General features: G+C 42.5%; 1 protein-coding gene across 4 annotated transcripts; it reads right to left on the bottom strand.

Moving 5' to 3' along the window:
- Positions 1-73: 73 nt before the first annotated feature.
- On the bottom strand, positions 74-25,071 carry LOC105465755 (E3 ubiquitin-protein ligase Itchy homolog). Of its 4 annotated transcripts, none has more exons than XM_071096536.1 (7): positions 24,590-25,071; positions 22,450-22,532; positions 17,810-18,049; positions 15,773-15,976; positions 15,473-15,624; positions 2,656-12,077; positions 74-2,133 (listed from the first exon to the last, which is right to left on the bottom strand). In XM_071096536.1, exons 2-5 carry the CDS (start codon positions 22,502-22,504, stop codon positions 15,476-15,478), a joined length of 648 nt encoding a protein of 215 aa, XP_070952637.1. In that variant the 5' UTR covers positions 22,505-22,532; positions 24,590-25,071; the 3' UTR covers positions 74-2,133; positions 2,656-12,077; positions 15,473-15,475. The 4 variants fall into 4 exon arrangements, with proteins under 4 accessions (XP_070952637.1, XP_070952638.1, XP_070952639.1 ...); XM_071096537.1 differs by having other exon boundaries at positions 2,656-2,863; XM_071096538.1 differs by having other exon boundaries at positions 17,822-18,049.
- Positions 25,072-25,117: the final 46 nt, after the last annotated feature.

Raw genomic sequence — 25,117 nt, 5'->3', positions numbered from 1 at the left:
TGCAGGGCTCAGAGCTGGGCCGCCCTCGGTGCCCGCGAACCTGCCCGGCTGCTCCTCCCCCAAGCCCCGGGCACTGGCCCCTGGCAGGAGAGCAGCAGGGGGTCCCCTCCGCGGAGCGCTGTTCACCCAGAAAAGAGTTTGGGCTTCAGGAGCTGGGATGCAAGGTCAGAGCTAAAGATATCATTTCCATTGTGGTGGGTGGGGGTGCCATGTACACAGGCGTGAGCCGCCCTGTGATGGAGCAAGAATGATCATACCCAGTTAACAGATAGGAAACTCCGACGTGAAAATGCATTGCACTTGCCAGGTGGGTTAGGGGCAGATTCTGGAGTCCCTTGTGAAGTGAAGCCTAATGCCCTTCCCCACTCACACCCATACCCCTTGCCCTCAAAGCCCATCTCTACCTCTCACGGTTGCCCACATCCCTGGGTATCTGTCTGCTGGGTGTAGGGAGCAAAAACTAGCTTCCCTCTACCCTTCTAGGTTCTTTGGCTGGTCTATGAATTAAGTTGCCATAAGGCAGATTAACAGGACAAAGAAAACCCATTTTAATTACCAACGTTCACATGGGAGTTTCACAAAATATGAGGCTCAAAGGGTCAGATGATTGAAGCTTGTATAGCATCCTGAGTTACAGATAAGAACAGGATCTTGGAATGTGGGGGGCAGGCAGGTGACACAAGTTATGGGAGAGTGGGGGGAGGAAATGGATAAAGAATAAAGGTTGTCTCTTGTGCAAATTTTAAAAAGCTGATCAGGTAATAAGGAGTTGTTTTCTAGCAGAAACATAGGCAATAATCTGTCTGGGCCTGCTGTGATCCCAGATTTTCCCATTCCTGACAGATGAACTCCTATTGGAGGATCTGTCTTTTTTTGGGGCAGGGAGGACGGAGTTTCACGCTTTTGGCCCAGACTGGAGTGCAATGTCTCTATCTTAGCTCACTGCAACCTCTGCCTCCTGAGTTCGAGTGATTCTCCTGCCTCAGCCTCTCGAGTAGTTGAGATTACAGATGCCCACCACCACACCCAGATAATTTTTGTGTTTTTTCTTGTTGTTGTTGTTGTTTTTGTTTTTAGTGGAGACAGGGTTTCACCGCGTTGGCCAGGCTGGTCTCGAACTCCTGACCTCAGGGTGATCCACCTGCCTCGGCCTCCCAAAGTGCTGGGATTACAGGCTGAAAGACAGATGAAAGGAAGTTCAGAGAAAGCTCCTTCTTGCAATTGCTCTTCCCCAAGCACCCTCAGTTTGAAGTAACAAGTCTGCCAAAGCAGCATATTTGGGGGCAGCATTTTCTGAACTCCTTCATAAGTAAATACTCAAAGGTCATGTGTAAAAAGCCAGTCTTCTGAGAACTAAATAAATATCACAGATTTGATGTCTGAGTCAATGCTTTCTAACGGAAAGGCAGCTGCATTGATTATAAATATCTTAGCTAATGCCACACCTTGTAGGATTTTGCAAAATGAGCAGTGGAGATTATGCTGATTCAGCTGGTGATTTCAAAACCTAAGCTTTATCAACTTCACAATTAGGCCCCCAAGTTGTGTCTTGCCCAGAATTAAAAGACTGTAAGTCAGGCTCGGGAATCATCAGTCCTCTGAAAGTTCATGACAAAGGAGGAATGTCCCTTGGTTCACCCACAGACCATAGATAGCCAGTGGGAAGAGATGGAGATATGGGGGGAAAGAAGGTACAGCGCTAGCAATTATACCTGTTAACACATAAACCCTGATTCTAGGTGCTATGTCAGGCATTTTGCACGTACTATATCATTTAATAAGAGAACAAACCTAATCAAGAAGGTAAGAGAAAAGAGGAACAAAAACCACGAGTACATGCTGCAGAAGCACACTGATACACACAAAGGCCTTAGTAGCAACTAGGTCATGATACACACACACACACACAGACAGCTCACCCTTGATCACTTAAAAGGGCTTTCACCTAGAATTCTCACAGGAACTCTGTAGGGAAGATATGATTATTCCATCTTTGCTGCAACAACTGTCCAAATACAGGCCAGACACGGTGGCTCACACCTGTAATCTCAGTATTTTGAGAGGCTGAGGTGGGAGGATCCTTTGAGGCAAAGAGTTCATGTCCAGCCTGGGCAGTATAGCAAGTCCTCATCTCTGCAGAAATTAAAAATAAAAAAAATTTAGTCCAACTGGTGAGGCAAGCCTCTAGTCCTAGCTACTCCGGAGGCTGAGGAAGGAGGATCACCTGAACCCAGGAGTTCAAGGTTACAGGGAGCTATGGTCAGGCCACGGCACACTAGCCTGGGCAACAGTGCAAGAGCCTGTCTCAAAATAAAATAAAATAACGAAATTAATAAATCAAATCTGTCCAAATACAGGTCCCTTTTTACAAAGTCAGCCAATGTTGCCTGGTCTTGCTCTAAATATTTTCTACTAACAGTCTGTTTAAATTTATAGTACTCCAAATGTTGCCTTACTTTCTTAATATCTTGTGTAGTTTATGATAGGAAAACGATATCTCTGGCTTCAGAGAATTAACTATGCATTAGTTTAGACAATAGGTCATTGAAGAGATTGAGAGTGCACTGAGATAGATTTTAATGTTACCCTGAATAAGCAGCATTAGATTACAATGGCACTTCTCAGCACCGTTTGCTATCTAGTGTATTGTATTACCTGATGATGCTGTCTGTATTCCCTCAGTGAACTTCCTCAGCAGGAAGCTCCCCCTTCGCAAGCTGCCTCCTCTGTGGGGCACACATTCCAGTTGCCTATGCCTGGGTCTCACTCCAATTGTCTCTCCCAATTGCTTACAACATGAATGTTCACATATTCTTCCAGACCGCATGCTTTTTCCTTCTCTGGTTAATCTTCTGTGTCCTTTCTTGTGAAGATACATAAATGAGGAATTAAATGCTTTCAAATACAAGAAGTCTTCTCTGACTCATTTTTCAGTTATTTAGCAATTCATCATTTCAACTTTTATTAGATAATTCCATATTTGAGTGCCTTTTTGGACCACGCACTGTCCTAGGCTCACCATATCGTCAAGGAACCTCTCAGCCCTATATTCCTCCATTAATTTTCCCATGACAGTCAATCTTCTAGAGAGAGTAGCATACACTCTAGAGGCTATTCCCAAATTCTTACAGTCCCCCTTCCCTATTCATTCTTCTACCATCTGCATTATGACTACTGCTCACCCTACTGCATGGAACTGCTTTGGTAAAGATCACGTCTGAGCAGCTCATTGTCAAATGTACTGGGAACCTCTCAGGTCTTACTTAATCTGATGTCCCCTGTCACTTTTAACACTCTCGAACACTCACTCCTTTTGTGAGCTCTGCTTCCCTGATTTCTAGGACACTCATCTCCCCAGGTGTTCCTTCAGCCCCTCTGCTTCCTTGTTACCCTCTTGTCAGGGTCTCTTTTTTCCATCTGCCCTTAGGTACTGTTCCCCAGATGTCCAGCATCAGCCCTGTTCTCTTCCCACTTGACATATTTCTCCTGGGAGATCCCAGCTTCAGCTTTGACTTACACACAAATGACTCTCTCCATCCCAGACCTCTCTCCTGAGCTTCAGATCTCAGCATCTATTTGCTTCCTGGGCTTCCCTTCTTGATGTTTTATTGGCATTTGGCAGTCAACACTCCCCGAGCTGAACTCCTCCTCATCCGTGAACATGCTCTGTTTATTCTCTTAAATAAGTAAATATCTTAATACCTTAAATAAATATCCTCAGAATCGGTTTCCTCCCTGCTATTCCATTGCCACCTCTTCAGTTTGAGCCTCCATCTTCTGTTCTCTCCTAAAGGGAATCTCTGTTTCTGTACTCACTTTCTTCTACTCTTTCCCTATCCCATTTCAGGAACGATCTTTCCAAAGCACTCACAAGACTTCCCTGCCCCTCCATTTTAATTCCCTCAAAACAAGTGTCTATGAATATACACAGAATAAAGTGTATATTCCTCAGCATGGCATTTCAGGGTTCTATACCTTACCCCAAACTCTTTCCTTGCTGCTATTACACATACTGTGGCAGCTCAGGACACAACACCTCAAAATATGACCGTAGGAGGCCGAAATATGCCACTCTGGGATATACTTCTTTGGCATATTTTGAGCAGGTTATTCTGAGAAACTGCAGACACAGGAGTAGCTCTGAAAAGCTGTCCTTTGGTAAAAGAAATTTACTTCCGTAAAGGAAAACAATTTTTATAGGACTCTCATCAACCAGGGAAGATCTTATCACAGAAGATGAGAATGAAGGTTGACACTTTGCCCAGATGGACTTCATCACAGGCTGTTACAGATTCTTCTGATAGGCTACTCTGAAACAACTTTTATTACCCAAGAGAATTTTTATCCACATAATGAGACAACCTTTGTTTGCCACACGTTTCCTCCCCTCACCCTCCCATGATGTGTGTCACCACCACTCCCAGAAGCACCAAGCCCCTCTTGCTTTCTGTAGCTCAGGGATACTAAATGAGCTTCAATCATCTGGCTCTTCTTCCAGTCTCAGATTCTGTGGGACTCCTGTACATATATATACAATTAAATATGGTTTTATTTTCCTGTTAATCTGCCTACTGTCCATTTTTCATAGACTCAATTATCACACCCTCAGAGGGCAGAAAATCTTCCCTCTCTGCACAATACTCCACTCTCTAGCCATACAGACCAATTCATCATTCGCTGAATGGCACCTCCTCCTCCTCTCGGGGTGCCTTTGGACTCCCGTTTCCTTTGTCTGCAGCATCATGCCCCACCTTCTCTAGCATGAACTAATTGACCAACTGTCATTCATCCTTCAAGCCTCAGGTCAAGCGTCTCCTCATCTGTCTTAGTTTGTTTCCTGTTGCTTCTAATAGAATACCTGAAAGTTTATAACGAAAATGAACTTTTCTTATCGTTATGGAAGCAAAGTCCAAGGTCAAAGGGTCACATCTTGGTGAGGGCCTTCTTGCTGGTGGGAACTCTCTGCAGGGTCCAGAGGTGGAGAAGGGCATCACATGGCAAGAGGGCTGAGTGTATTAGCTCACGTCTCTCTTCCCCTGCTTTTGAAGCCACCAATCCCATTCCCATGATAAACCCATTAATCCATGAATGGATTATTCCATTCATTAGGGCAGAGCCCTCTTGATCCAATCACTTCTTGAAGGTCCCACCTCTCAATACTGCCACGTGGGGGATTAAATTTCAACAAGAGTTTGGAGGGGACAAATGTTCTTTTTTCTTTTTTAATATGTATTTTGTATTTCAACAGCTTTTGGAGTACAAGTGGTTTTTGGTTAAATGGATGAATTATATGGTGATGCATTCCAAGATTTTAATGCACCTGTCACTTGAGTAATATATGTGGGAATGATGTAGTTTTTATCCCGTGCTCTCCTCTTAACCTCTCTCCAAAGTCCATTATATCACTGTCTCTGACTCTGCAGACTCATAGCTTAGTTCCTACTTGTAAGTAAGAACATACAGTATTTGGTTTTCCATTCTTGAGTGACTTTACTTAGAATAATAGCCTCCAGCTCCATCCAAGTTGCTGCAAAAAACACTATTTTGTTACTTTTTATGGCTGATTAGTATTCCGTGTTGTATATATACCACATTTTATTTATCTACTCATTGGTCAATGGACACTTAGGTTGGTTCCATATCTTTGGAATTGTGAATTGGGCTGCAATAAACATATACGTGAATGGGTTGTTTTCATGTAGCGACTCCCAGTAGTAGGATTGCTGGATCTAATGGTATATCTACTTTTAGTTCTTTAAGGAATCTCCACACTGTTTTCCAAAGAGGTTGTACTAATTTACATTCCCCCCAGCAATGTATAGGCATTCTGAAGGGGACAAATATTCAAACCACAGCACCATCCAGGAAGCTTTCCTGACACTTCCCCAACCTCCAAGCCAGGTGAAGTGCCCCTCTTAAACAGCAGCATCAGGGTCTTATGTCACTTTTTACACAGGATTGTAATTGCTGGGGTGCTAATCTGTCTCCCCTATTCCCTTTGAGCTACGTTAAGACAGTAAGTACTGATTCTTGCCTTTATTTTCCCAGCACCACTGTGTATCGAATGAACGAATCAACCAATGAAGTCTATTTGGGGAGTAGACATTAACAAATAATTACCTGGCAGTCCATGGCAATTGACAAAACTGAGATTTATGTAGAAGGGCTGAGGAAACTCAGAGGAATAGTCACCTAACCTGCTTGGGGTGGAGAATCAGGGAAGGCTTCCCAGAGGATGTGGCATCTGAAATGCAAAGGCACCCCAGGATGAGGAAGGTCATCTGCAAGGACACAGAGACTTGAGGGACTGGGGCTCCTTTGGACACTGTAGTGGAGCACTGCAGAATAGGAACCCTGTGGGGAGTAGCTCAGTTTTGAACCTGACAAGGTGGACAAAAGTGGGCTAGGATTCACTTTTCAAATACCACTATGTCTATGCAATCCTAAAATGATTAGACATCCTGTTTATTTGAGGTTTTGTTTATTTCCAGTTTTGTTTATCCTGTCCCACCTATGCTATAAGATTTCTTTTTCCTTAGACGTGTCCCTAGGTACCACGGACAACATTTTGGCCAGCACATAGTAAATGTGCCTATTTGACACTGATTTTTTAAAAAGAGGCATACAATACAGCTTTTCAAAGCAAAATGTTTCTAAACGCTATTAGTTTATTTAGCTATTTTCATTGAATACCATTTCCAAAAGGTTAGGGATAAAAACTGAAGGTGAAATAAGCATAGTTTTAATCACATAAGAGTGTTGTAATGCCAAAAGTAAAAAAAAAAACAAAACAAAAACAAAACTGCACCTCACTGTTTTACCACTCTCTTTAAAGTGATGACTTACATAAGATTATAAAAGAAATAAATAAAAATTTATCAACTAGCTTGTTCCGCCCATTTGTGCTAGGAACACTGTCTTCAACAGGAGCCCAAATGTGGGCTGGGATCTGTCTCATCTCTGGCCAGTGTCTTCCTCCTCCTTGCTGTGCCAGGAGCCCCTCTTAAAGCCACAGTGCCACTTGAAGGGCTCTTTATACATTGCAGATTCACTCACGGAAGGAGGAATTTTTATTCAAAGACTTTGATACATAATGAAAGGTACCCGCATTTCTTAAATTAGACAAGCTAGGGAGCTAAATGACCCTTGTAACTGAATTTGTCCCTGTTTCATCATTAGTCATCTTTAGATGCATGAATGTGGACTTTTCATGGTAATGGAAACCGTTGTGACATTCTGGTTAAAATCAAACTTCCTGAAGGCATTCCTTGAGACAATACCCACCCCCTTCTAACTAATTATTTTTATAATTGCAATTTTCTTTTGCTATCTTCCCCATCCCCCTAATATATTAAAAAGTTTTATTTCTCAGAGTTTATATGCAAAACATGCACATGAAAATATGGTATGTTTTCTTATGAAATATTTTCCCAAAATACTTGGCTTTAGAACTAAGTGTCTTTCACTGACAATAGCATTTCCTTAATATAGGCGGATAAAAATCACTGCAAGTTAAAGATCAAAATATTATCTGAAAAGAAAGGGCAGAGATCAAAATTGACCATACAAAATGAAAATGAAATAAAGAAATGCAAGGAATCCAGGTAATAAACAGAGTGAGGATAAATCACCATCTGATAGTGAAAGTAGGCCTGCTTTTAAAGTCACTTAAAAAAAAGAGAGAGAAACAAAAAACAGGAAGTTAGTTTTGATAGTCTCTAAGGCCTCTTCTGTTCTGGAATGTGATGCTTCTATGAAATTTATTCTTTGTTTTCATTTTAAAATCAAAGATGAAATTATTTTATGAGAGAGGCCAAAGTTGACTCATAGTTTTTGAGCCCACCCTACCATTTCCCTCTAGAGTACCCAGCGGCATTTCCCTCTAGAGGTACTCTAGAGTACCTCCTTTACCATGATCTCTTCCTCCCACTCTTCCTTTCTTCTTCTTACTCTAAGACAAACTCATAGAAGTAGAGTGTAGGATGGTGGTTATCAGAGACTGGGGTGCTCAACAGGTCCAGGGTTTCAGTCCGACAGGAGGAGGCATAAGGTCTGGTGCTGTATCTCAACAGCACGGTGACTATCCTTAATAATGTATATTTTGGAATAATGAAAAGAGAGCATTTTAGGTGTTCTCAGCACAAAGAAATGATAAATATTTGGGCCAGGTGCTTATGCCTGTAATCCTAGCATTTTGGGAGGTTGCGACAGACAGATTGCTTGAGCCCACGAGTTCAAGACCAGCCCGGGCAACATGGCAAAACCCCATCACTACAAAAAATTACATAAAAATAACCAGGTGTGGTGATTGCACCTGTAATTCCAGAGACTCTGGAGTCTGAGGTGGGAGGATCACCTTAGCCCACGGAGGTTGAGGCTGCAGTAAGCCATGATTGAGTCACTACACTCCAGCCTGGGCAACACAGTGAGACCCCAGATCAAAATAAGATAAATATTTGCAGTAATAGATAGGCTAATTATCTTGATTTGATCATTCCACAATCTATACATGCTCTGAAACATCATGCATGCTATAAATATATGCAATTATTACTTGTCAATTAAAAATACAATAACACATAAATAAATTAAAACAGCTACTATGTCCTAATAGGCTCAGGCTCTGTGCTGGGCACACAGAAGTGAATAGAAATCTCTCTAATCTTGGACTAGCAACATAGGAGACAGGGGTGTACAAACTACAGTGGAGAGATAAAGGAGCGAATAGTTGGCCCTGTTGGGGTGAGTCAGGAAAAGTTTCAGGATGCAAGAAGTGGCTCATACAAGTGAGCAGGGATAAAAAAGAGGAAGAGGTAGGGAAGGCACCCCATGTAGGGAAACTACCATGCATGCGGGCCCAAGGCAGGAAAATGGAAGCAAAAAGGAGGGAAGTGAGTATGGCTGGAGCCTTGGAGAAAAGCGGGAACGTGCTGGAATGTGAAAGAGGGCTGTAAAAAGATTTAGGCACAGAAGAAACATGATCAGCGTCACTATCTTTTGCTTCAGTTTTGATACCTCAATTTGATCCCTAAGTAATGTGTACGTTTAATTTGTGGTGTTGTTTTCAGGATTGAAATTCGTGCATATAAAGCACTGGGTGTAATGAATGGCTGGTAGTAGGAGCACAATACAGTGCTAAGACATTCAGGATACACATTCTATTTCTTTGTTTCTATAAATCACAGCTAGCTCAGCTCCTTCTACAAACATTGCCAAAAGACATTTTCCAGGATGCCTTCCTTGTCTTGAATCAAACAGGAACTTTTGGGCTTATGGGTCTAGGAAGACAGGAGGCAACTGTGTTGATTGTTAGCCTCAGCGACTGCTGCTTCTGCAACTCTAGCTCTCTCATTGAAGGCAAGTGATTCACTAAGGACTCCTTCCATCCCTGCTAGACTCAGCCACGGGTTTTTTTTTTCTTTTATATTTGTATTTTTTAATTGACACACAATAATTGTGCATATTCGTGGGGTACATAGCGATGTTTCAATACATATAATGTATATGATCACATCAGGGTAATTAGTATATCCCTTATCCCAAACATTTATCATTTCTTTGTGTTGGGAACATTCAATATCCTCCTTCTAGCCATTTGAAACTATATAATATGTTATTGTTAGCTATAGTCATCCTATAATGGTATAGGACACTATAACTTATTTCTTCTGTCTAGCTATAATTTTGTACCCTTTAACAAATCTGTTCCTATTCCTCCCTTCCCTCTACTCTTTCCAGCCTCTAGTATCTTCTGCTCTACTTTTTACTTCTGTGAGATAAACTTTTTTTAGCTTCCACATATAAGTGAGAACATGCGGTGTTTAACTTTCTGTGCCTGGCTTTATTTCACTTAACATAAGGTCCTCCAGTTCCATCCATGTTGCCTCGAATGACAGGATTTCATTCTTTTTATGGCTGAATAGTATTCCATGGTATATATACCCTACATTTTCTTTATCTATTTATTTGTTGTTGAACACCTAGGTTTCACAGCGTCCTTTGAGTAGATCTCCAAGACAACTCAGAAATCACTCCTGCCATGTCCTCACTCCTCAGAGATTGCTGGGGAGTACTAACGTGCCCGTCACTAAGATGCCAGAGGTCATGACCCCATTCACAGTCGGGAGGTGGGGATGTCAACACAGCTGGGGATTGGGTCTTCCTTAGTCCCACCCTCAAAACACTAAAGTCAATTGTTGGTGGGAATGCAAAAGGGCCCCTTTGGAAACTAGTCTGGCAATTTCCTAGAAAGTGAAAAGTAGACGTATCAAATGATTCAATAAACCCACTCATGGGTATTTACCCAAGGGAAATGAAAACTTATATTCATGTAAAACTCTGAAAGCAAGTGTTTATAGTGGCTTTATTAATAGCCTCCCCAAACTGAAAACAACCCAAATAAGTACATCCAACAATGGAATACTACCCAGCAATACAAAGTAGGAACTACTGCTACACACAACATGGAAGACTCTCAGGTACTTACACTAAGTGAAAGCAGCCAGGCTCAAGAGACTTCATACTATATTGTTACATGTAAATGACATTCTGGAAAAGGCAAAACTATAGGGACAGAAAAACAGATCAGTAGTTGCCCGTTATTGGGAATGGAGGAGGGGATGACTCTTTAGGATAATGGAACTGTTGTAAATCTTGATTGTGGTGGTGATTACATAACTGTATTCTTCAAAAGTCAGAATTTTGTGCCCAAAAGATAGAAATTATGAAGAGAAGCTATGTAACTTCCTTTTGCACATCAGAGGTCCCTATAACTCATGTGGAAAGTGTGGCCCCAGAGGGAGATATCAGGCTTTCTGCTGAGAAGGTGGGTGGGTGCTTCAGATAGAATTAATGAAAACATAACATAAAATAAACATGATGAACAAAATATCAAACTTTAAATAGACAGGATCTGACATCGAACTGGCCTCATTTGCTCAAACCTCATCCCAGCCTTGGCAAAACTTCATGTTTAAAAATAGCTAGGCAGACAGCTATAGTTTGAGTACTTGATTTTTTAAAACACTGTATTAAATTAAAGTTATTATTTATCTTGATTACTGAGTTTTTTTTGTGTTTCCTTCTATTTTGTTCCTGGGATGAGAGTCTCACTTGCCTGACTCCAGTCCCTATCTTATTTGAGTGATTATGTGGAAAGGAGGAAATAGAGACCCATTCATTTGAACCCCAAGCGTGCAGAGCAAGCCATGCTTGTTTCAATGATCACAGGTTTCAGATTAAGCCTGGTCCTCCTGCCTTCAGAGCGGCTGCCTTCATTTATACTAGAAGATGATGGACAGATCTGGGCCAGCAGAGACCTCTGAGTGAGCTGCATCTGAACTCTCCCACTCGGAAGACTCTGAGCCTTAGGCATGTTCCTGCATTTCTGAAAAGGGAACGATGCTATCCAACCTACAAGGCTGTTATAAAGACTAAGACATCATCTGCAGTGCCTAGCATATGGATTGCACAGTGGGAGGCACTTAATAAATAGGAAGTATTTGAATGTCTGAGATGCATTTTGCCAAAGTCACTCATATGATGAAAGGTTCATATTTTACAAAGTAAAGACAAGCAACATCAACAATAACAATGACAAAAACAAAACAGTATATTATCCACTTGGAGTTACAGGAGCTCCAGAGAAGTAGAGAGGGAGGCAGGGCAGGAACCATGACCAGAAGCTTTGTGGTTTCTCCCTCAGACAGTGTTCCCAGAAAAACAACTCTCTCTGTCTTGCCTAATTCTCTGAACAGGTGGACATTTGCATCTATAACAATATCCACATTCACAATGGGGTTCTAGAGCTCCTGGTTTAGAGAGATCAGAGAGAGCTCAAGTAAGGGGCATCGCTGAGGCCCCTCAGACCCCCTGACCTCTTTGCTGTGCTTCTCACCTTCTCAGGAATGAGGATTGAATCTCAACCTTCAAAGCCTCCATACGACCCAGGGGTGACAGTTCTGGATCTGGCAGAAGTTCTTCTGTTTTGTGGCATGAGGATGGTCACTTGCTTTGTTCAGAACTGAGGCAGATGTTTCTCTCTTTGCAAGATCTGCTGTTACTTCCACTGGAATTTGCTAGGAAAGAACAAGGTGGCTGGGGCCAAGCTGACATCTCACCTAGAAGTGCTCGATTCATGTTCTCTGAGCAAGAGTGTATTAGTCCATTCTTATGATTCTAATAAAGACATACCCAAGCTGGGTAATTTATAAACGAAAGAGGTTTATTTGACTCACAGTTCCACAGTGCTGGGGAGGCCTCAGGAAACTTACAATCATGGCAGAAGGGGAAGCAAACACGTACTTCTTCACATGGCAGCAGGAGCAAAAGGTGGGAAGCCCCTTATAAAACCATCAGATCTTGTAAGAACTCACTCACTATTATGAGAACAACAGCATGGGGGTAACTACCCTCATGATTCATTACCTCCCACTGGCTCTCTCCCATGACACCTGGGGATTATGGGAACTACAATTCAAGATGAGATTTGGATGGGAACACAGCCAAACAATATCAAAGAATATATTATGATCCATGCTGATATTAAGGAAAATTATTCTGCCTTGGTATGAGGTGGATTGTGAAAGAGAAGGACAAGATTTGCTGATTTATTCAAAACATATTTACTGCATGCTTACAATATACTGGCCCTCTTCTAATCAATGACTGTATTGTAGAGAGCAAAGTAGACAAAGTTTTGCTCTCAAGAGACTTCAATTCTAGAAGAGGCAGATTGTGCTGGGCAGAAAATGGCCCCTCAAAGACATCCACATCCTGGGCCAAGTGCGGTGGCTCACGCCTGTAATCTCAGCACTTTGGGAGGCCAAGGCGGGTGGATCACAAGGTCAGGAGTTCAAGATCAGCCTGGCCAACATGGTGAAACTCCGTCTCTACTAAAAATACAAAAATTAGCTAGGTGTGGTGGCATGCCTGAAATCCAAGCTACTCGGGAGACTGAGGCAGAAAAATTGCTTGAACTCGGGAGGCGGAGGTTTCAGTGAGCCGAGATTGTGCCACTGCACTCTAGCCTGGGTGACAGAGCAAGACACCATCTCAAAAAAAAAAAAAAAAAAAAAAAAAAAAAAAAAAAAAAAAAAAAAGACATCCATATCCTAGTCCTTGTAATCCATAAATATGTTGTTACATGGTGAGGGGGAATTAAAATTGCAGCTAGAATTAAAGTTGCTAATCAGCTGACCTTAAAATAAGATTATCCTGGTTTATCTAGGCAAGCCCAATGTAATCACAAGAGTCCTTGAATGAGGAAGTGGAAGGCAGAAGAGTGAGACCAGAGAGATGGCATCATGAGAAAGACTCAAGCTGCCTTTGCTGGCTTTAAAGATCAAAGAGTCCACAAGATGAGAAATGAGGGCAACCTCTAGAAGCTGAAAGAGGTAAGGAAACAGATTGTCCCCTGGAGCTTCCAGAAATAATGCAGCCCTGGCCACAGTAACTTTATCTCAGTGAGGCCCATTTCAGATTTCTTTCCTCAGGAACTACAAGATGATAAATCTGTGTTTTCAGCCACTAAGTTTATGGCAATTTGCTACTGCAGCAATAGGAAACTAACAGAGAACCAAATAAAATGAATGAATGAATGACATAATGTCAGGAAACAGTAAGTGCTCAGATGAAAACTAAAGCATGGCAAAGAGATGTGTAGTGAAGGGAGTGAGTGATGGGTGATATAACGGAAGTGATGTTTTTGAAAGATGAATGTGAGCTCCAGAGAGGTTAGAGGTGGGGAACTTGGAAACGGAGCCAAGTGATATAGTCACATGACACGACCGAGACCCCCAGAAGCAGGCAGGGCTGGGCAGGCTCTTTCATGGGTCCCCCAATAGCCAAATCGTGGGGCTGAGTTGGTTGCTTTATGTTCTACACACAATACTCATAAGAAAGGTCTGGAAACAAAATTTAGTGCATAAGAAAAGAGAAATTGACCTAATCTTTTAGGCAACTCATTTGAGAATCCATTAACTTCTTCCCTTATGCACTTGGTCTAATCCAATACTGAGTCATTTCTTTGATTCATTCTTTTTTTTCTTTACTTATTTGTTGGTTTATTCACTTATTCATTAACTCATCCAATCAATAAGTATTTCCTGAGCACATTACCAAGCCTTGGGAGCACAATGGCGAGAAAAACAAATCTGGGCTCTGCCTTCATGAAGCACACTGTTGATTCTGCTGAAGGTTTAATATAAAAACATTAAACGACCACTAAGTTTGGCATCCACTAATCAAAACTGGCACTGGCCTAGTCTTCCTTAAAATAGCTCTGGTCCATTCTTCTCTCTGCAACTCCACTGCTACAGCCTTCTCTTACCTGGAAGAAATGGTCTCTAAAGGGGGTTTCCCCACCTGTGTCCAGACCCTCTGCCTCACATCCTCCCTCTGCAACACATCCTCCTGCAACACATCCTCCTGCAACACATCCTCCCTTCCCCACCTGCATCCAGAACCTCTGCAGCACATCCTCCCAAACACAGTCAAAATAGTCTTTTTAAGAAACAGATCTGCCCCATCACTCTTCTGACTACAATCCTTCAATGGCCTCTCATTGTCTACCCAAACTGATCCAAGCCTCCCCATGTTGTGGCATATTCCTCAGCCTTCTGGTATCCTATCTGCTTGACTTCAGAAGGTGCTTGTGTCTTTCCTGCACTAGCACCCTTGCCCAAGCTGCCCTCTCTGCTTAAAGTGCTTTGCATTTCTTCCTAGACAGTCTGCTGGACAGTCTGGACAGCAAATGTGTAGTGGTTGAGAGCAGAGAGTTCATAAGCCCAGTGGCCTACGTTCATTTAAATCCTGGTTCTGCCACTCAGTATAGCTGAGTGACTTTGGGCAAGTGAGGCAACCACTCTTTGTCTCAGTCCCTCATCTGTAAAATGAGTGTAGCAATATGATAATAGAAACGATCACAGGTTGGTGAGGAGCTAAGATATGTAAGTAAAGCACTCAGAACACTATCCGGCATACACACAGAAGCAGCAAATAGGAATTAGTTATTCTGTATCTCCCAATGCTCAGCACCTCTACCCTGCACACATTTCGATAATTGTGCTTTTGGTCCTTATTGCATTTATTGATTTTCGTGTCGGCTTGGCTCTTCTAGACTGTCAGCTTTTTAAAGTCAAGGATGGCCTCTGATTCATCCTGGAATCTTCTGGACTTGGCACATTTGTTAGTATATGTTAGGTGTTCAAAATTAATTTGTTGAATGAATAAATTTAATAAAACGTGATTTTTAAAAGAATATATGAAATAATTGAAAAAAATCTTGTTATTTTGAGCATGTCACAAGCTATTATGAAGTATATAAATCAAATGGAGAAATTTTATGTTTTCTATGTATCCATAAATTTAAGATCACTTTTTAACATTTTCAACAAAAGAAGGGAAATCTGGGAAATCCTCATGTTTTATGTTGCTCAGTCACGGATTTTAAAAAATTCGATATGGATCTTACCTTCTAAAACAAACAAGGCTGTGCACTCCGTAATCCCAACTCTTCAGGAGACTGAGGCAGGAGGGTCACTTGAGGCCAGGAGTTTGAGATGCAGCGTGCCATGATCACACCTGTGAACAGCCACTGCACTCCAGCCTGGGCAACACAGCGACCTAGTCTCAAAAACAAAACAAAACAAATAGCAGTTTTCAAAAAATTGTAATGAAGTTTCATTTTTATGATTCCATTTTGCTTCACACGCTGATGAATAATCTACATGGCTTACTTATTTTTTTTAACTAATAACAAATAGAAACTTACTTCTGGCAGTTCTGGAGGCTGGGAAGTCCAAGGTCAAGACACCAGCTGATTTAGTGTCTGGTGAGGACCCACTTTCTGATTCATAGATTGCACCTTCTTGCTGTGTAGTATTTGGGCTGTCTCCTGGGTCCTGCAGGAGTAATCTGCTTCCTTCAGGGGGTCTGTGGATTCTCTTGGCTTTCTTGGTATAATCCTGCAGTAGTTCTGGAGCAAAAATCCACAATATGAGTCTCCACATGCTGCTCTGTCCCTCTGAGTGTGAGCTGCAATTTAGTCCTGCCTCCTATCTGCCATTTTCCTTCCCTGATTCCATGGTTTACATTTTAATATTTTATTAATAAAAGTAACACATCTTCTTTGGAGAAAATTAGGAAAATAAAACACAGAGAATGAATCTTATGCAGATATTTAAGGGAGTCTTACTTTTTTGGGATGAACATTGAGCAGTTCTGTAGTCAGATAATAATATGAGCTTTCCTGATCTTCACAGAATGAATCAAGTTCTTTCTGTTAAGTTCTCAAGTATCAACATCCATGGATACAGAGGGTGTTTTTTAAGGCAATGGGATGTGGCCTCCATCTAGAGACTTCAAGAGATTGGAGTCATGTGTATTAAACAGCCTGCCAAAGGGATTCTTTGGACAATTGGAAAAAGGTGTCTCTAGCTTGGGACCAGTCTGCAGGGCATGGCTTTTCTTTTCTTTTTTTTTTATTTCTGTAAGTTTTATTTCTGAACCTTTAGTAACCCCAAAAGGCATGTGATTGTGTTAGTTTACATAAGTTTCACACATATTTCCTTTGCTCACTTCTCCTTCTGTGATAACCAATGCATATTTGCCAAAAATCGATCACCATTTATTTAAAAATTATCTTTCTAGATACTATTATTTTTACTCAAGCTGCAATTAAATGTAAATATGCCATTTATGTTTCTGGTGTTTCTTTCTGCCAAAGAAAAATGCCATCAAATTAGAGATTTTGATTTGAATATAGGACTTCAATGAGTAATTGGAGACATTCTAGTAGAAAAGTTAGATGTGCAGACATAATTGAACTAACCAGTGTATTTCATTTCTATCAGCTTAACCATGGTAGTGTTTTTAGTATAATTTGCTTGCCTTCTTAACACTGAATTCTTTTAGTACTACACATTTATGAAGGGCACTATTGTTTTTCAGAATGTAATATATTTATATAAAGCAAATGTTAAGTTTGTCTTTTTTTTTTTTTTTTTCCTCACCACTGCTCACACTTGCTTCTTTATTTTGACCACTGTGTCAGGATATGATCTTGGATGGCTCCATAGGTCTCATCTATGAAGCCTCTCATGGAGCTCACAGCAGTTTCTTCCTTTTTAGTCTGTGTCCACAGTGCTATCTTCAGCTACTCCAGTAAATAGCCTCCAGGGCTCTAAAATGGATAAGATCCTCTGCCTGCCTCTTGGCTTTTCTAGTTTTCCTTACAGATCTCATCGTACATTGCTTTCATTGACTTGAACACCACCTCTCTCCTACCAGCACTTTCTCTCCCATTGTTCAAATGCTCCACACATCTGTCTCATGGCAGCACTTCATTGCTTGTCTCTATGGGTTTATTCTCTTTTCACATTGGAAGCTTCTTGATGGCTCAGTTTATGTCCTGTGCACCTGACCCATGTTGTTGGCCTCTGCCTGGAACATGCTTGCTCCCACTGTTTGCCTAATACATTAACTAATTATTGAGATCTCATCCAAATTTTAATTCCTCAGGGAAGCTTTCTCTGATGCCCAGATTAGATTGGGATCCCAGCGCTTTGATATCATTCCATGGTTCATGCCATGAAGTCCAGTTCGCAGTGTTATATTTAGGTGGTCATTTGTTTAATGTCCATATTTCCCACTAGAGAGTCAGCCATATAAGGAATAGGGCCGGGTCTGTGTTCCTGCCATTGCAACTGCTGAGCTCAGATCAGTACTTGACACAGAGCAAAGGCTGAATAAATATACTTCAACCTACTGAAATGAAGATGTAATTAACAGGTGGGGTGTCGTGACTTACGCTTGTAATCACCTTGGGAGGCCGCAGTGGGAGAATTGGTTGAGTTCAGGAGTTGGAGACCAGCCTGGCAAACATGGCGTAACCTCGTCTCTACAAAAATTAGCTTGGCATGGTGGCACACATCTGTAGTCCCAGCTACTTCGGAGGCTGAGATGGCAGGATCTCTTGAGCCCGGGAGGCGGAGGTTGCAGTGAGCTGAAATTGCAACATTGCACTCCAGCCTGGGTGACAGAGCGAGACCTGTTTCTCACATACACAAAGTGAATTGGTAATTAATAACTGAAATAAGGAACTGAAATAATGATCAATGAATGAATGAATATAGTGTTTTCATTCACATAATAACCAGAGTCTAGGTGGCTTTCATCAGTTTAGCAGGATGGTTAAAAACCTGGGCCCTACACTATTTAGCAAGTTATTTAACTCTCTGTGCTTCTTGTCCTTATCTGTAGATTGAGAATAATAAAAGTACATTTGGAGGTACTTTATATACTTGAATGTACCTTATGAGGACTTAATAAAAGCATATATATATATATATATTATTCAGAACAGCCTAGCATATAGTAAGCACTAAACTCAGTAAGTATATGCCAGCACCCTAAAGAAACTACCTTTGCCTTGAATCATGAAATTTCCGTGATCACTGCATCCAATCATTGTTATTTTAATGTACCTACCTTGGCTCACATTGATACAAATATTTAATCGAATCTCTTTGTATATTTTTAGTGGTTATTACTCTGTATCTCTAAGTTCTCCAGAGCTGACTTATCCATCAGGTGTGGCAGGTGCAGTGCTGGCAATACTTGTAGAGACCCACACAAATATTTTAATTCCATCTAAAATCTGAAGGAGAAAAAAAAACCTTGCAAGTCAAAGAAAATGTTTTAATATGTAATATTCATACATTCACCTGTTTACCAACATTGTTGTGGAATATACCTCTATGACTTTTTTTTAAATGGAGGAATAAAAGATCCATGAAGGCAAAGGTGCCCAGGGCCCAGGAAAGTCACAGCACAGTCTGGCAGTTCTCAACCTGCTCCTCTGCATCAGAGGCTTCACTCCACAGTTAAATGAAAGAATCAAAACACCAGTGTGACTTTACAACATATATACACCATCAGAATACATCATACATCATCAGAATACATACATATACATACAGAATACTTACCTATACATACAGAATACATCATACACCATCAGAATAGTGTATGGCAAGGGCAGACTGATGATTGAGAAAGGACATCTCAGCACTAGATAACCTTTCTATGTGGGTTCTACCCCACAAAAGTGTGTGCACCCATGAATAATTTGCTAAGTAGTGTAGGGCCCAGATTTTTCACCATCCTGCTAAACTGAGGAAAGCTGCCTAGACTCTGGTTATTATGTGAATGAAAACACTGCATTCATTCATTCATTCGTCATTATTTCAGTTCCTTATTTCAGGAGGACTCCTCTTCACTCTCTTTTTCATCCATATCTTCTTCCCCACTTGTTCTTCAGCCCTTGCCCATCACCTCCCCACCAGATTTCCTGCACTTGCTCATGCTCACCTTTGCCAGTCCCTCCTTGGTTCCTCCTTCGCTGTCCCCTCCCCTGTGCCCCTGCTGGCATGCCTGCTGTGATGAGCTTAGCTTAATGCTTCTCATATTGCTTTGGTTTGGGGGTTTATTTTAGCATCTTCTTTTGATACTTCCTCCTCTTCCCTCTTCTCTTGTCTTTATTCATTATTCTTGCTTATGGTTTGTCTTTGTGTTTTAGTTTCTTTTTTATTCTAGTTTTGGGACACTCTTGGTTTTGAATTTCTTCGTGTTTGAATCTTTTTTTTTTTCCCAGCTCCATTCTCTGATGTCCTCTCTCTCTCTCTCCCCCCCCACTTCCGCTTTCTTTCTTCCTTCCTTTCTTCCTTCCTTTCTTTCTTTCTTTCTTTCTTTCTTTCTTTCTTTCTTTCTTTCTTTCTTTCTTTCTTTCTTTCTTTCTTTCTTTCTTTTTCTTTCTTTCTTTCTTTCTTTCTTTTCCTTCTCTCTTTTCTTTCTTTCACTCTTTCCATCCATTCCTTCCTTCCTTCCTTCCTTCCTTCCTTCCTTCCTTCCTTCCTTCCTTCCTTCCTTCCTTCCTTCCTTCCTTCCTTTCTTCATTCCTCTCTCTCCTCCCTCCCTTCCTTCCTTTCTTCCTTCTTTCCCTCTTCCTTCTTTCTTCTTTCTTTCATCTCCTTTCTCCCTCTTTCCCAGCCCTATCTCAGTTCTTTCAGTTCCTTCTTTCTTTTTTTGCTTCCTCTTCCTCTTGAGGACTTGACCTCTTCCCTCCCACTTCTAACCAGGGTTGTGAAAACTCCACCTTTTCTTCCAACTGGTGCAGCCCAGGGGACACTGTCTCCCTCAGCCATAAGGGCCACTGGAAAGGAGACTCGACGTGTGACTGAGACCTCATCTCCCTGAACTGGGCCTCCATGCACAGCCACTCATTAGATCATTCATTTTTCCCTGAAGACATTGGGAAGGAGAGAAGTAGAAGGCAAATGTATCACGTGTTCTGATGCTTAGCTGCATACTAGGGTCATTAAATTACCTGCCACTGATGACCCCGGTGCAGAGAAAAAGTGGCCATTTGTTTTTGTTTCTAGTCACCCTGCTTGCCTCAGCAGACAGCATGCTCCTCTCCCCCATGCACACCCTGGGTGGTTGGTGATCAAATTTAAATATTCTACCTGCATTAAACATAGTCAAATCTTGTCAATTAAACAGCATCTTCAGCAAATATGTAGGCTGTTCTTTGGGTAACAACGCTTAATATTGCAGATGCCTCCCCCTCCCCTGCTGCTCTCTAAGGTGGCGTGGAGTAGGGGCAGGGGTCCTGAGGGGTTCTCCAGGTTCTGCGAATGAACACGCCATCCCTGCCTCCTCTAGTCCTGGAGTGCTGACACCGGTTCTTTCATTGTTCCCAGATGAAGCCTGAAGCTGCTCTAATTCAAGATCTGGTCTGTATTGGGCTCCTGCCTCCCCACTCAGTTTCCACAGATAGGCAAGAGTCCTCTGAGGAATGGCTGTGAACCCCAGGTCCTTGGCACAGGAGGCCCTGGCCACAGAGAACCACTCAGGGCAGATTTCCTGTTAGGTTCTTGGCTAATTCTGGGTCCTGTTTGTGTCACTCGAATATCAAGGTCACCCCAGGAAAGCTAAAAAGCAGCCTCTCCATCTGTCTAACATGACTGTACCTTGCTACACTTGCCAGTTAGCCTGAGTCCTAATCAGGACAGAAATGTCCTGATTCTCATTTAGGACTTCAGACTAAATGGGAATCAGGACAGAAATGCTCCTTCCCATAGGCTCCCCTGAATTGATCTAGCACACACACGGTAATACTGGTTCACAGGTAGACTAGGCTTGACGTGGACTTCGCATGATTTAATTCTCATGACACACCTAGGAGGAAGATGTACAACTATCATTCACATTTAATAGGTGAAGAAACTGAGGCACAAAGAGGTTCAATGCCTTCCCCAGGATTACACAGCTCTATGGCAGAGGCTGGAGTGGGGCCACAGCCTGGCGGCTCTTCCCTCTCTGCTGAATCCCAGGGCCTCCTCCCTTTATTCCTCTCTGCTTCTCTTTCCTGTCCCCTGGTCTGAAAAAGTCGAGTTTTCTTTTATTTCCGCCACGCCTGCTCTTCTACCGTGAAGCTGGGATATTTACCATATAAAGACTGGATTGGGTTCAGTTCCTTTTGAACCTTTTCTTCTGCATATCCAGAGACTGCATTGATGCCAGCTGCCAGGCAATGTTTCACTTCTTCCACTGTCCACTTCAGAAGAATTCTGGGGACTGCCAAGACTGGCTGGTGGCAGTCATCCAACTCCCATATGGAGATCTATCCAGAATGTGTCCTCGAGAGCCTCGCTCAGATATCAACTCCACCTCAGCAGCTAATCGTATCCATGTGGACACACATGGCAAGACTGCTTCCTCTGGCAGCAGCAAGGAATTTGACCAGGGCTGTCCTCTCACCCTCTCCCGCCCGGGCACCCTGAGTATCAGCAGCTGCCCAACATGCGGCTGCTGGCCATGGTGGTTCCAGAAGGAACCATGTCTTCATCTTGTACCCTAAGTAACCTCAGACAAACAGAATCAGAGTTGACAGTGTTCCCCATCAAGACCATAAGTCCTTCAAATGCCTTATATGTGAGCCATGTGCACCTGCAGAACCCAGGGTTTTACTCGGATTTCTGGATCCCCTATCAAAATATTTAAATACAGTTTAAGCCTTATGAGGTATGATTCTATTGCTCAATTAGCAGTAGCTTCAAGTGCAAAGACTAGCTTTGTAAGGCATTACAAATATATAAAATGTGAATGGAATTTACAGCAGGCAGGTCTTTCCATAAAGGACCATGTTCTAAACAACTTCATAGATTTATTTCTTTCAGTCATTTCACAAATGTTTTTAAGTAGAATCTCTTTTTCCTCTTCACTTCCAGATAATACTGTTTGCTATTCCTTTCAAATCCTATAGCAATAGTTCCCAACCTGGTATACTAGGATTCTTATGTGTCCTGAAGGGCACTAAGGGAGGTTTTCAACATATTTTCAGTATTTCTTACAGAAAATAGACTTTTATGATAAGGTTGTACTTACCAGTTAAAAACATTTCTTTGCCTTCAAGTGAAATGACAGATGACCCAAGTGGCATCCATGCAGATCTGATTACCACTCTTTAACTGAAATATATGGAAGTGTAAATAATGCATAACATGATAAAAGGACTTCAGGAGATGGGCGTTTCTGCTATGTGGGGTTCACATGGGGAAAGGATGCCCACTTATGAGAGGACAGGGTCCTGCTGCTGCTGCATTGTCACCACAGTCTTGTCTACTCTCCCTTTGACAGTTCACAGTATCATTGTCACTGTGAAAATTGTCTTTTGTACTTATTACACAAACTTCTGATTAGAGAGGATGTCAAGGCATAGTGGCTGAGAAGCCCATGTTTTTGTTCAAGGGTGCCCCAGGGTTCAATGGCTACCGAGGCCCTAGATCATTCTGGGTTTCACAAACTTGATAATAAAAATTGTCATTCCAGGCACAGTGGCTCATGCCTGTAATCCCAGCATTTTGAGAGGCTGAGGCAGGAGGATGACTTGAGATCAGGGGTTCAAAACCAGCCTTGCCAACATGGTGAAAGTCCGTCTCTAGTGAAAATACAAAAGTTAGCTGGAGATTGATGCCTGTAATTCCAGCTACTTGGGAGGCTGAGACACGAGAATTGCTTGAATCCCGGGGGGTGGAGGTTGCAGTGAGTCAACATTGTGACACTGCACTCCGGCCTGGGCAACAGAGCGAGACTCTGTCTCAAGAAAAAGAAAGAAAAAAGAAAATTGTCATCTTTATCACAAACTGGAGCTATTGCAATTGGTAATCCATGCTCAGTGGATTCGTTGAGCCCTTTCTTCTAGAACACCCTCACTGTAAAAAAAACAAACAAACAAAACTGGGAACCCTTATGGTGGAGCTGTGGCCCCAGGGGGCCAGCTGGCATGTCATCAAGAGGAAAAATGACCCTACACCTGCAGTGACAGCGCCCTCTGCTGCTCCCATCTCTCTGCAGAGATGGCATGGGATAATGCGGGCAACAACCACTTAGTGTCAAGTTCTTCATTCAATAATTAGAACCCCAGTTCACTGGAGAGCTTCAACAAACATTTTGAGTGCAGCTTTTCTGCTGTAAATGTAGGCACTACAGAAAAGAAGGTCATTATGAATGCCTTCAAAAAGCTCACAGTCTGATGGGAAATCAGACCTGCACCACCTAGCTACTGGAGGATGCGTGAAATCCTATCTGTGCTTGGAAGGAGGTGTTATCAAGCAGATCAGGGAAAGTACAACATTCTGGGAGGGGAGGGTGGTGGCAGAAACCTTCACAGAAGAGGTAGCATTTGAATTGGCTCATTGAAGGGTAACAATTTCATGTGGGCAGAAGCAGTTGAGGATTGTGGCTTTACTTTGAAAGCACTTAAGAGGTGGAGGTGAGGCTGGGCTTGGTGGCTCATGCCTGTAATTCTAGCACTTTGGGAGGCTGAGGTGGGCAGATCACCTGAGGTCAAGAGTTTGAGACCAGCTTGTCCAACATGGTGAAACCCTGTCTCTACTGAAAAAGAAAAAAAAAAAATCAAAAATTAGTATGGCATAGTGGCACATGCCTGTAGTCCCAGTTACTTGGGAGGCTGAGGCAGGATAATTCTTGGACCCGGAAGGCAGAGGCTGAAGTGAGCCTAGAGCACGCTACTGCAATCCCGCCTGGGCGACAGAGCAAGACTCTCAAAAAAAAAAAAAAAAAAAAAACAGAGGTGGAGGAGATAAACTTCCCAAATGTCCTTTTGGTCAATCATTCCAAATTGCTGGCTTTTTTCCCTAAGCTTGGAGGTTTCTTAAACATTCATTCCACTGGTTTCACCTGTCTCACATCATCTCCTTGTTTAATGCAGTGGTTCTCAGGAAAGTTTGGCCCACCAGCCAGCAACATCAGATTTTTTTTCTTTTTTTTTTCTTTTTTTTTTTTTTTTTTGAGATGGAGTCTCACTCTGTAGCCTAGGCTGGAGTGCAGTGGCACCATCTCGGCTCACTGCAACCTCCGCCTCCCAGGTTCAAGCGATTCTCCTGCCTCAGCCTCCGGAGTAGCTGGGATCACAGGCGCCCGCCACCATGCCCGGCTAATTTTTTGTATTTTTAGTAGAGACGGGGTTTCACCATGTTAGCCAGGATGGTCGCGATCTCCTTACCTCGTGATCCGCCCGCCTCGGCCTCCCAAAGTGCGGGAATTACAGGCGTGAGCCACCGCGCCCAGCCCAACATCAGAATCTTCTAGGAACTGGGTAGAAACGCAAATTCTTGGGCCGCACCCTAACTGCTGAATCTGAAGCTCTTGGAATTTCATCTGATACAAATTCAAGGTTGACAGCCACAGTTCTAACATGCAGGATCTTGGGAGCTGATACAGAGGCTGAGAATGATCTAGGTTGCTTTCCATGTTTCATTATGGCGAGACCCGGCTGAGGTTCCTGCCTTGACCTTCTCATCCACGCTTCGGACGTGTGGAGCAGCCACCAGGGCGGGCTGGTGGCGTTGTCCTCTTGGGCAGTTTCTTGGGCAAGGTCGTGCCTCCTCGAGGGCAGAGGCGCTGGTCACAGGGCCCTGACTCAGACTCATATTTTCCCCTCAAAGCGAATAGAGCCTTAGCAAAGCCGTCGCAGCTGGCTTTGGGGTAATGCTGGCCTCCTTAGTTACGCTGAGCGATGCAGCCCTCCTGG

This window comes from Macaca nemestrina, chromosome 5 (genome assembly GCF_043159975.1).
Source record: "Macaca nemestrina isolate mMacNem1 chromosome 5, mMacNem.hap1, whole genome shotgun sequence".
NCBI lineage: Eukaryota > Metazoa > Chordata > Mammalia > Primates > Cercopithecidae > Macaca > Macaca nemestrina.
Note: the sequence above shows the minus strand (reverse complement) of the source record. Positions and strands in the feature narration are given on the sequence as shown.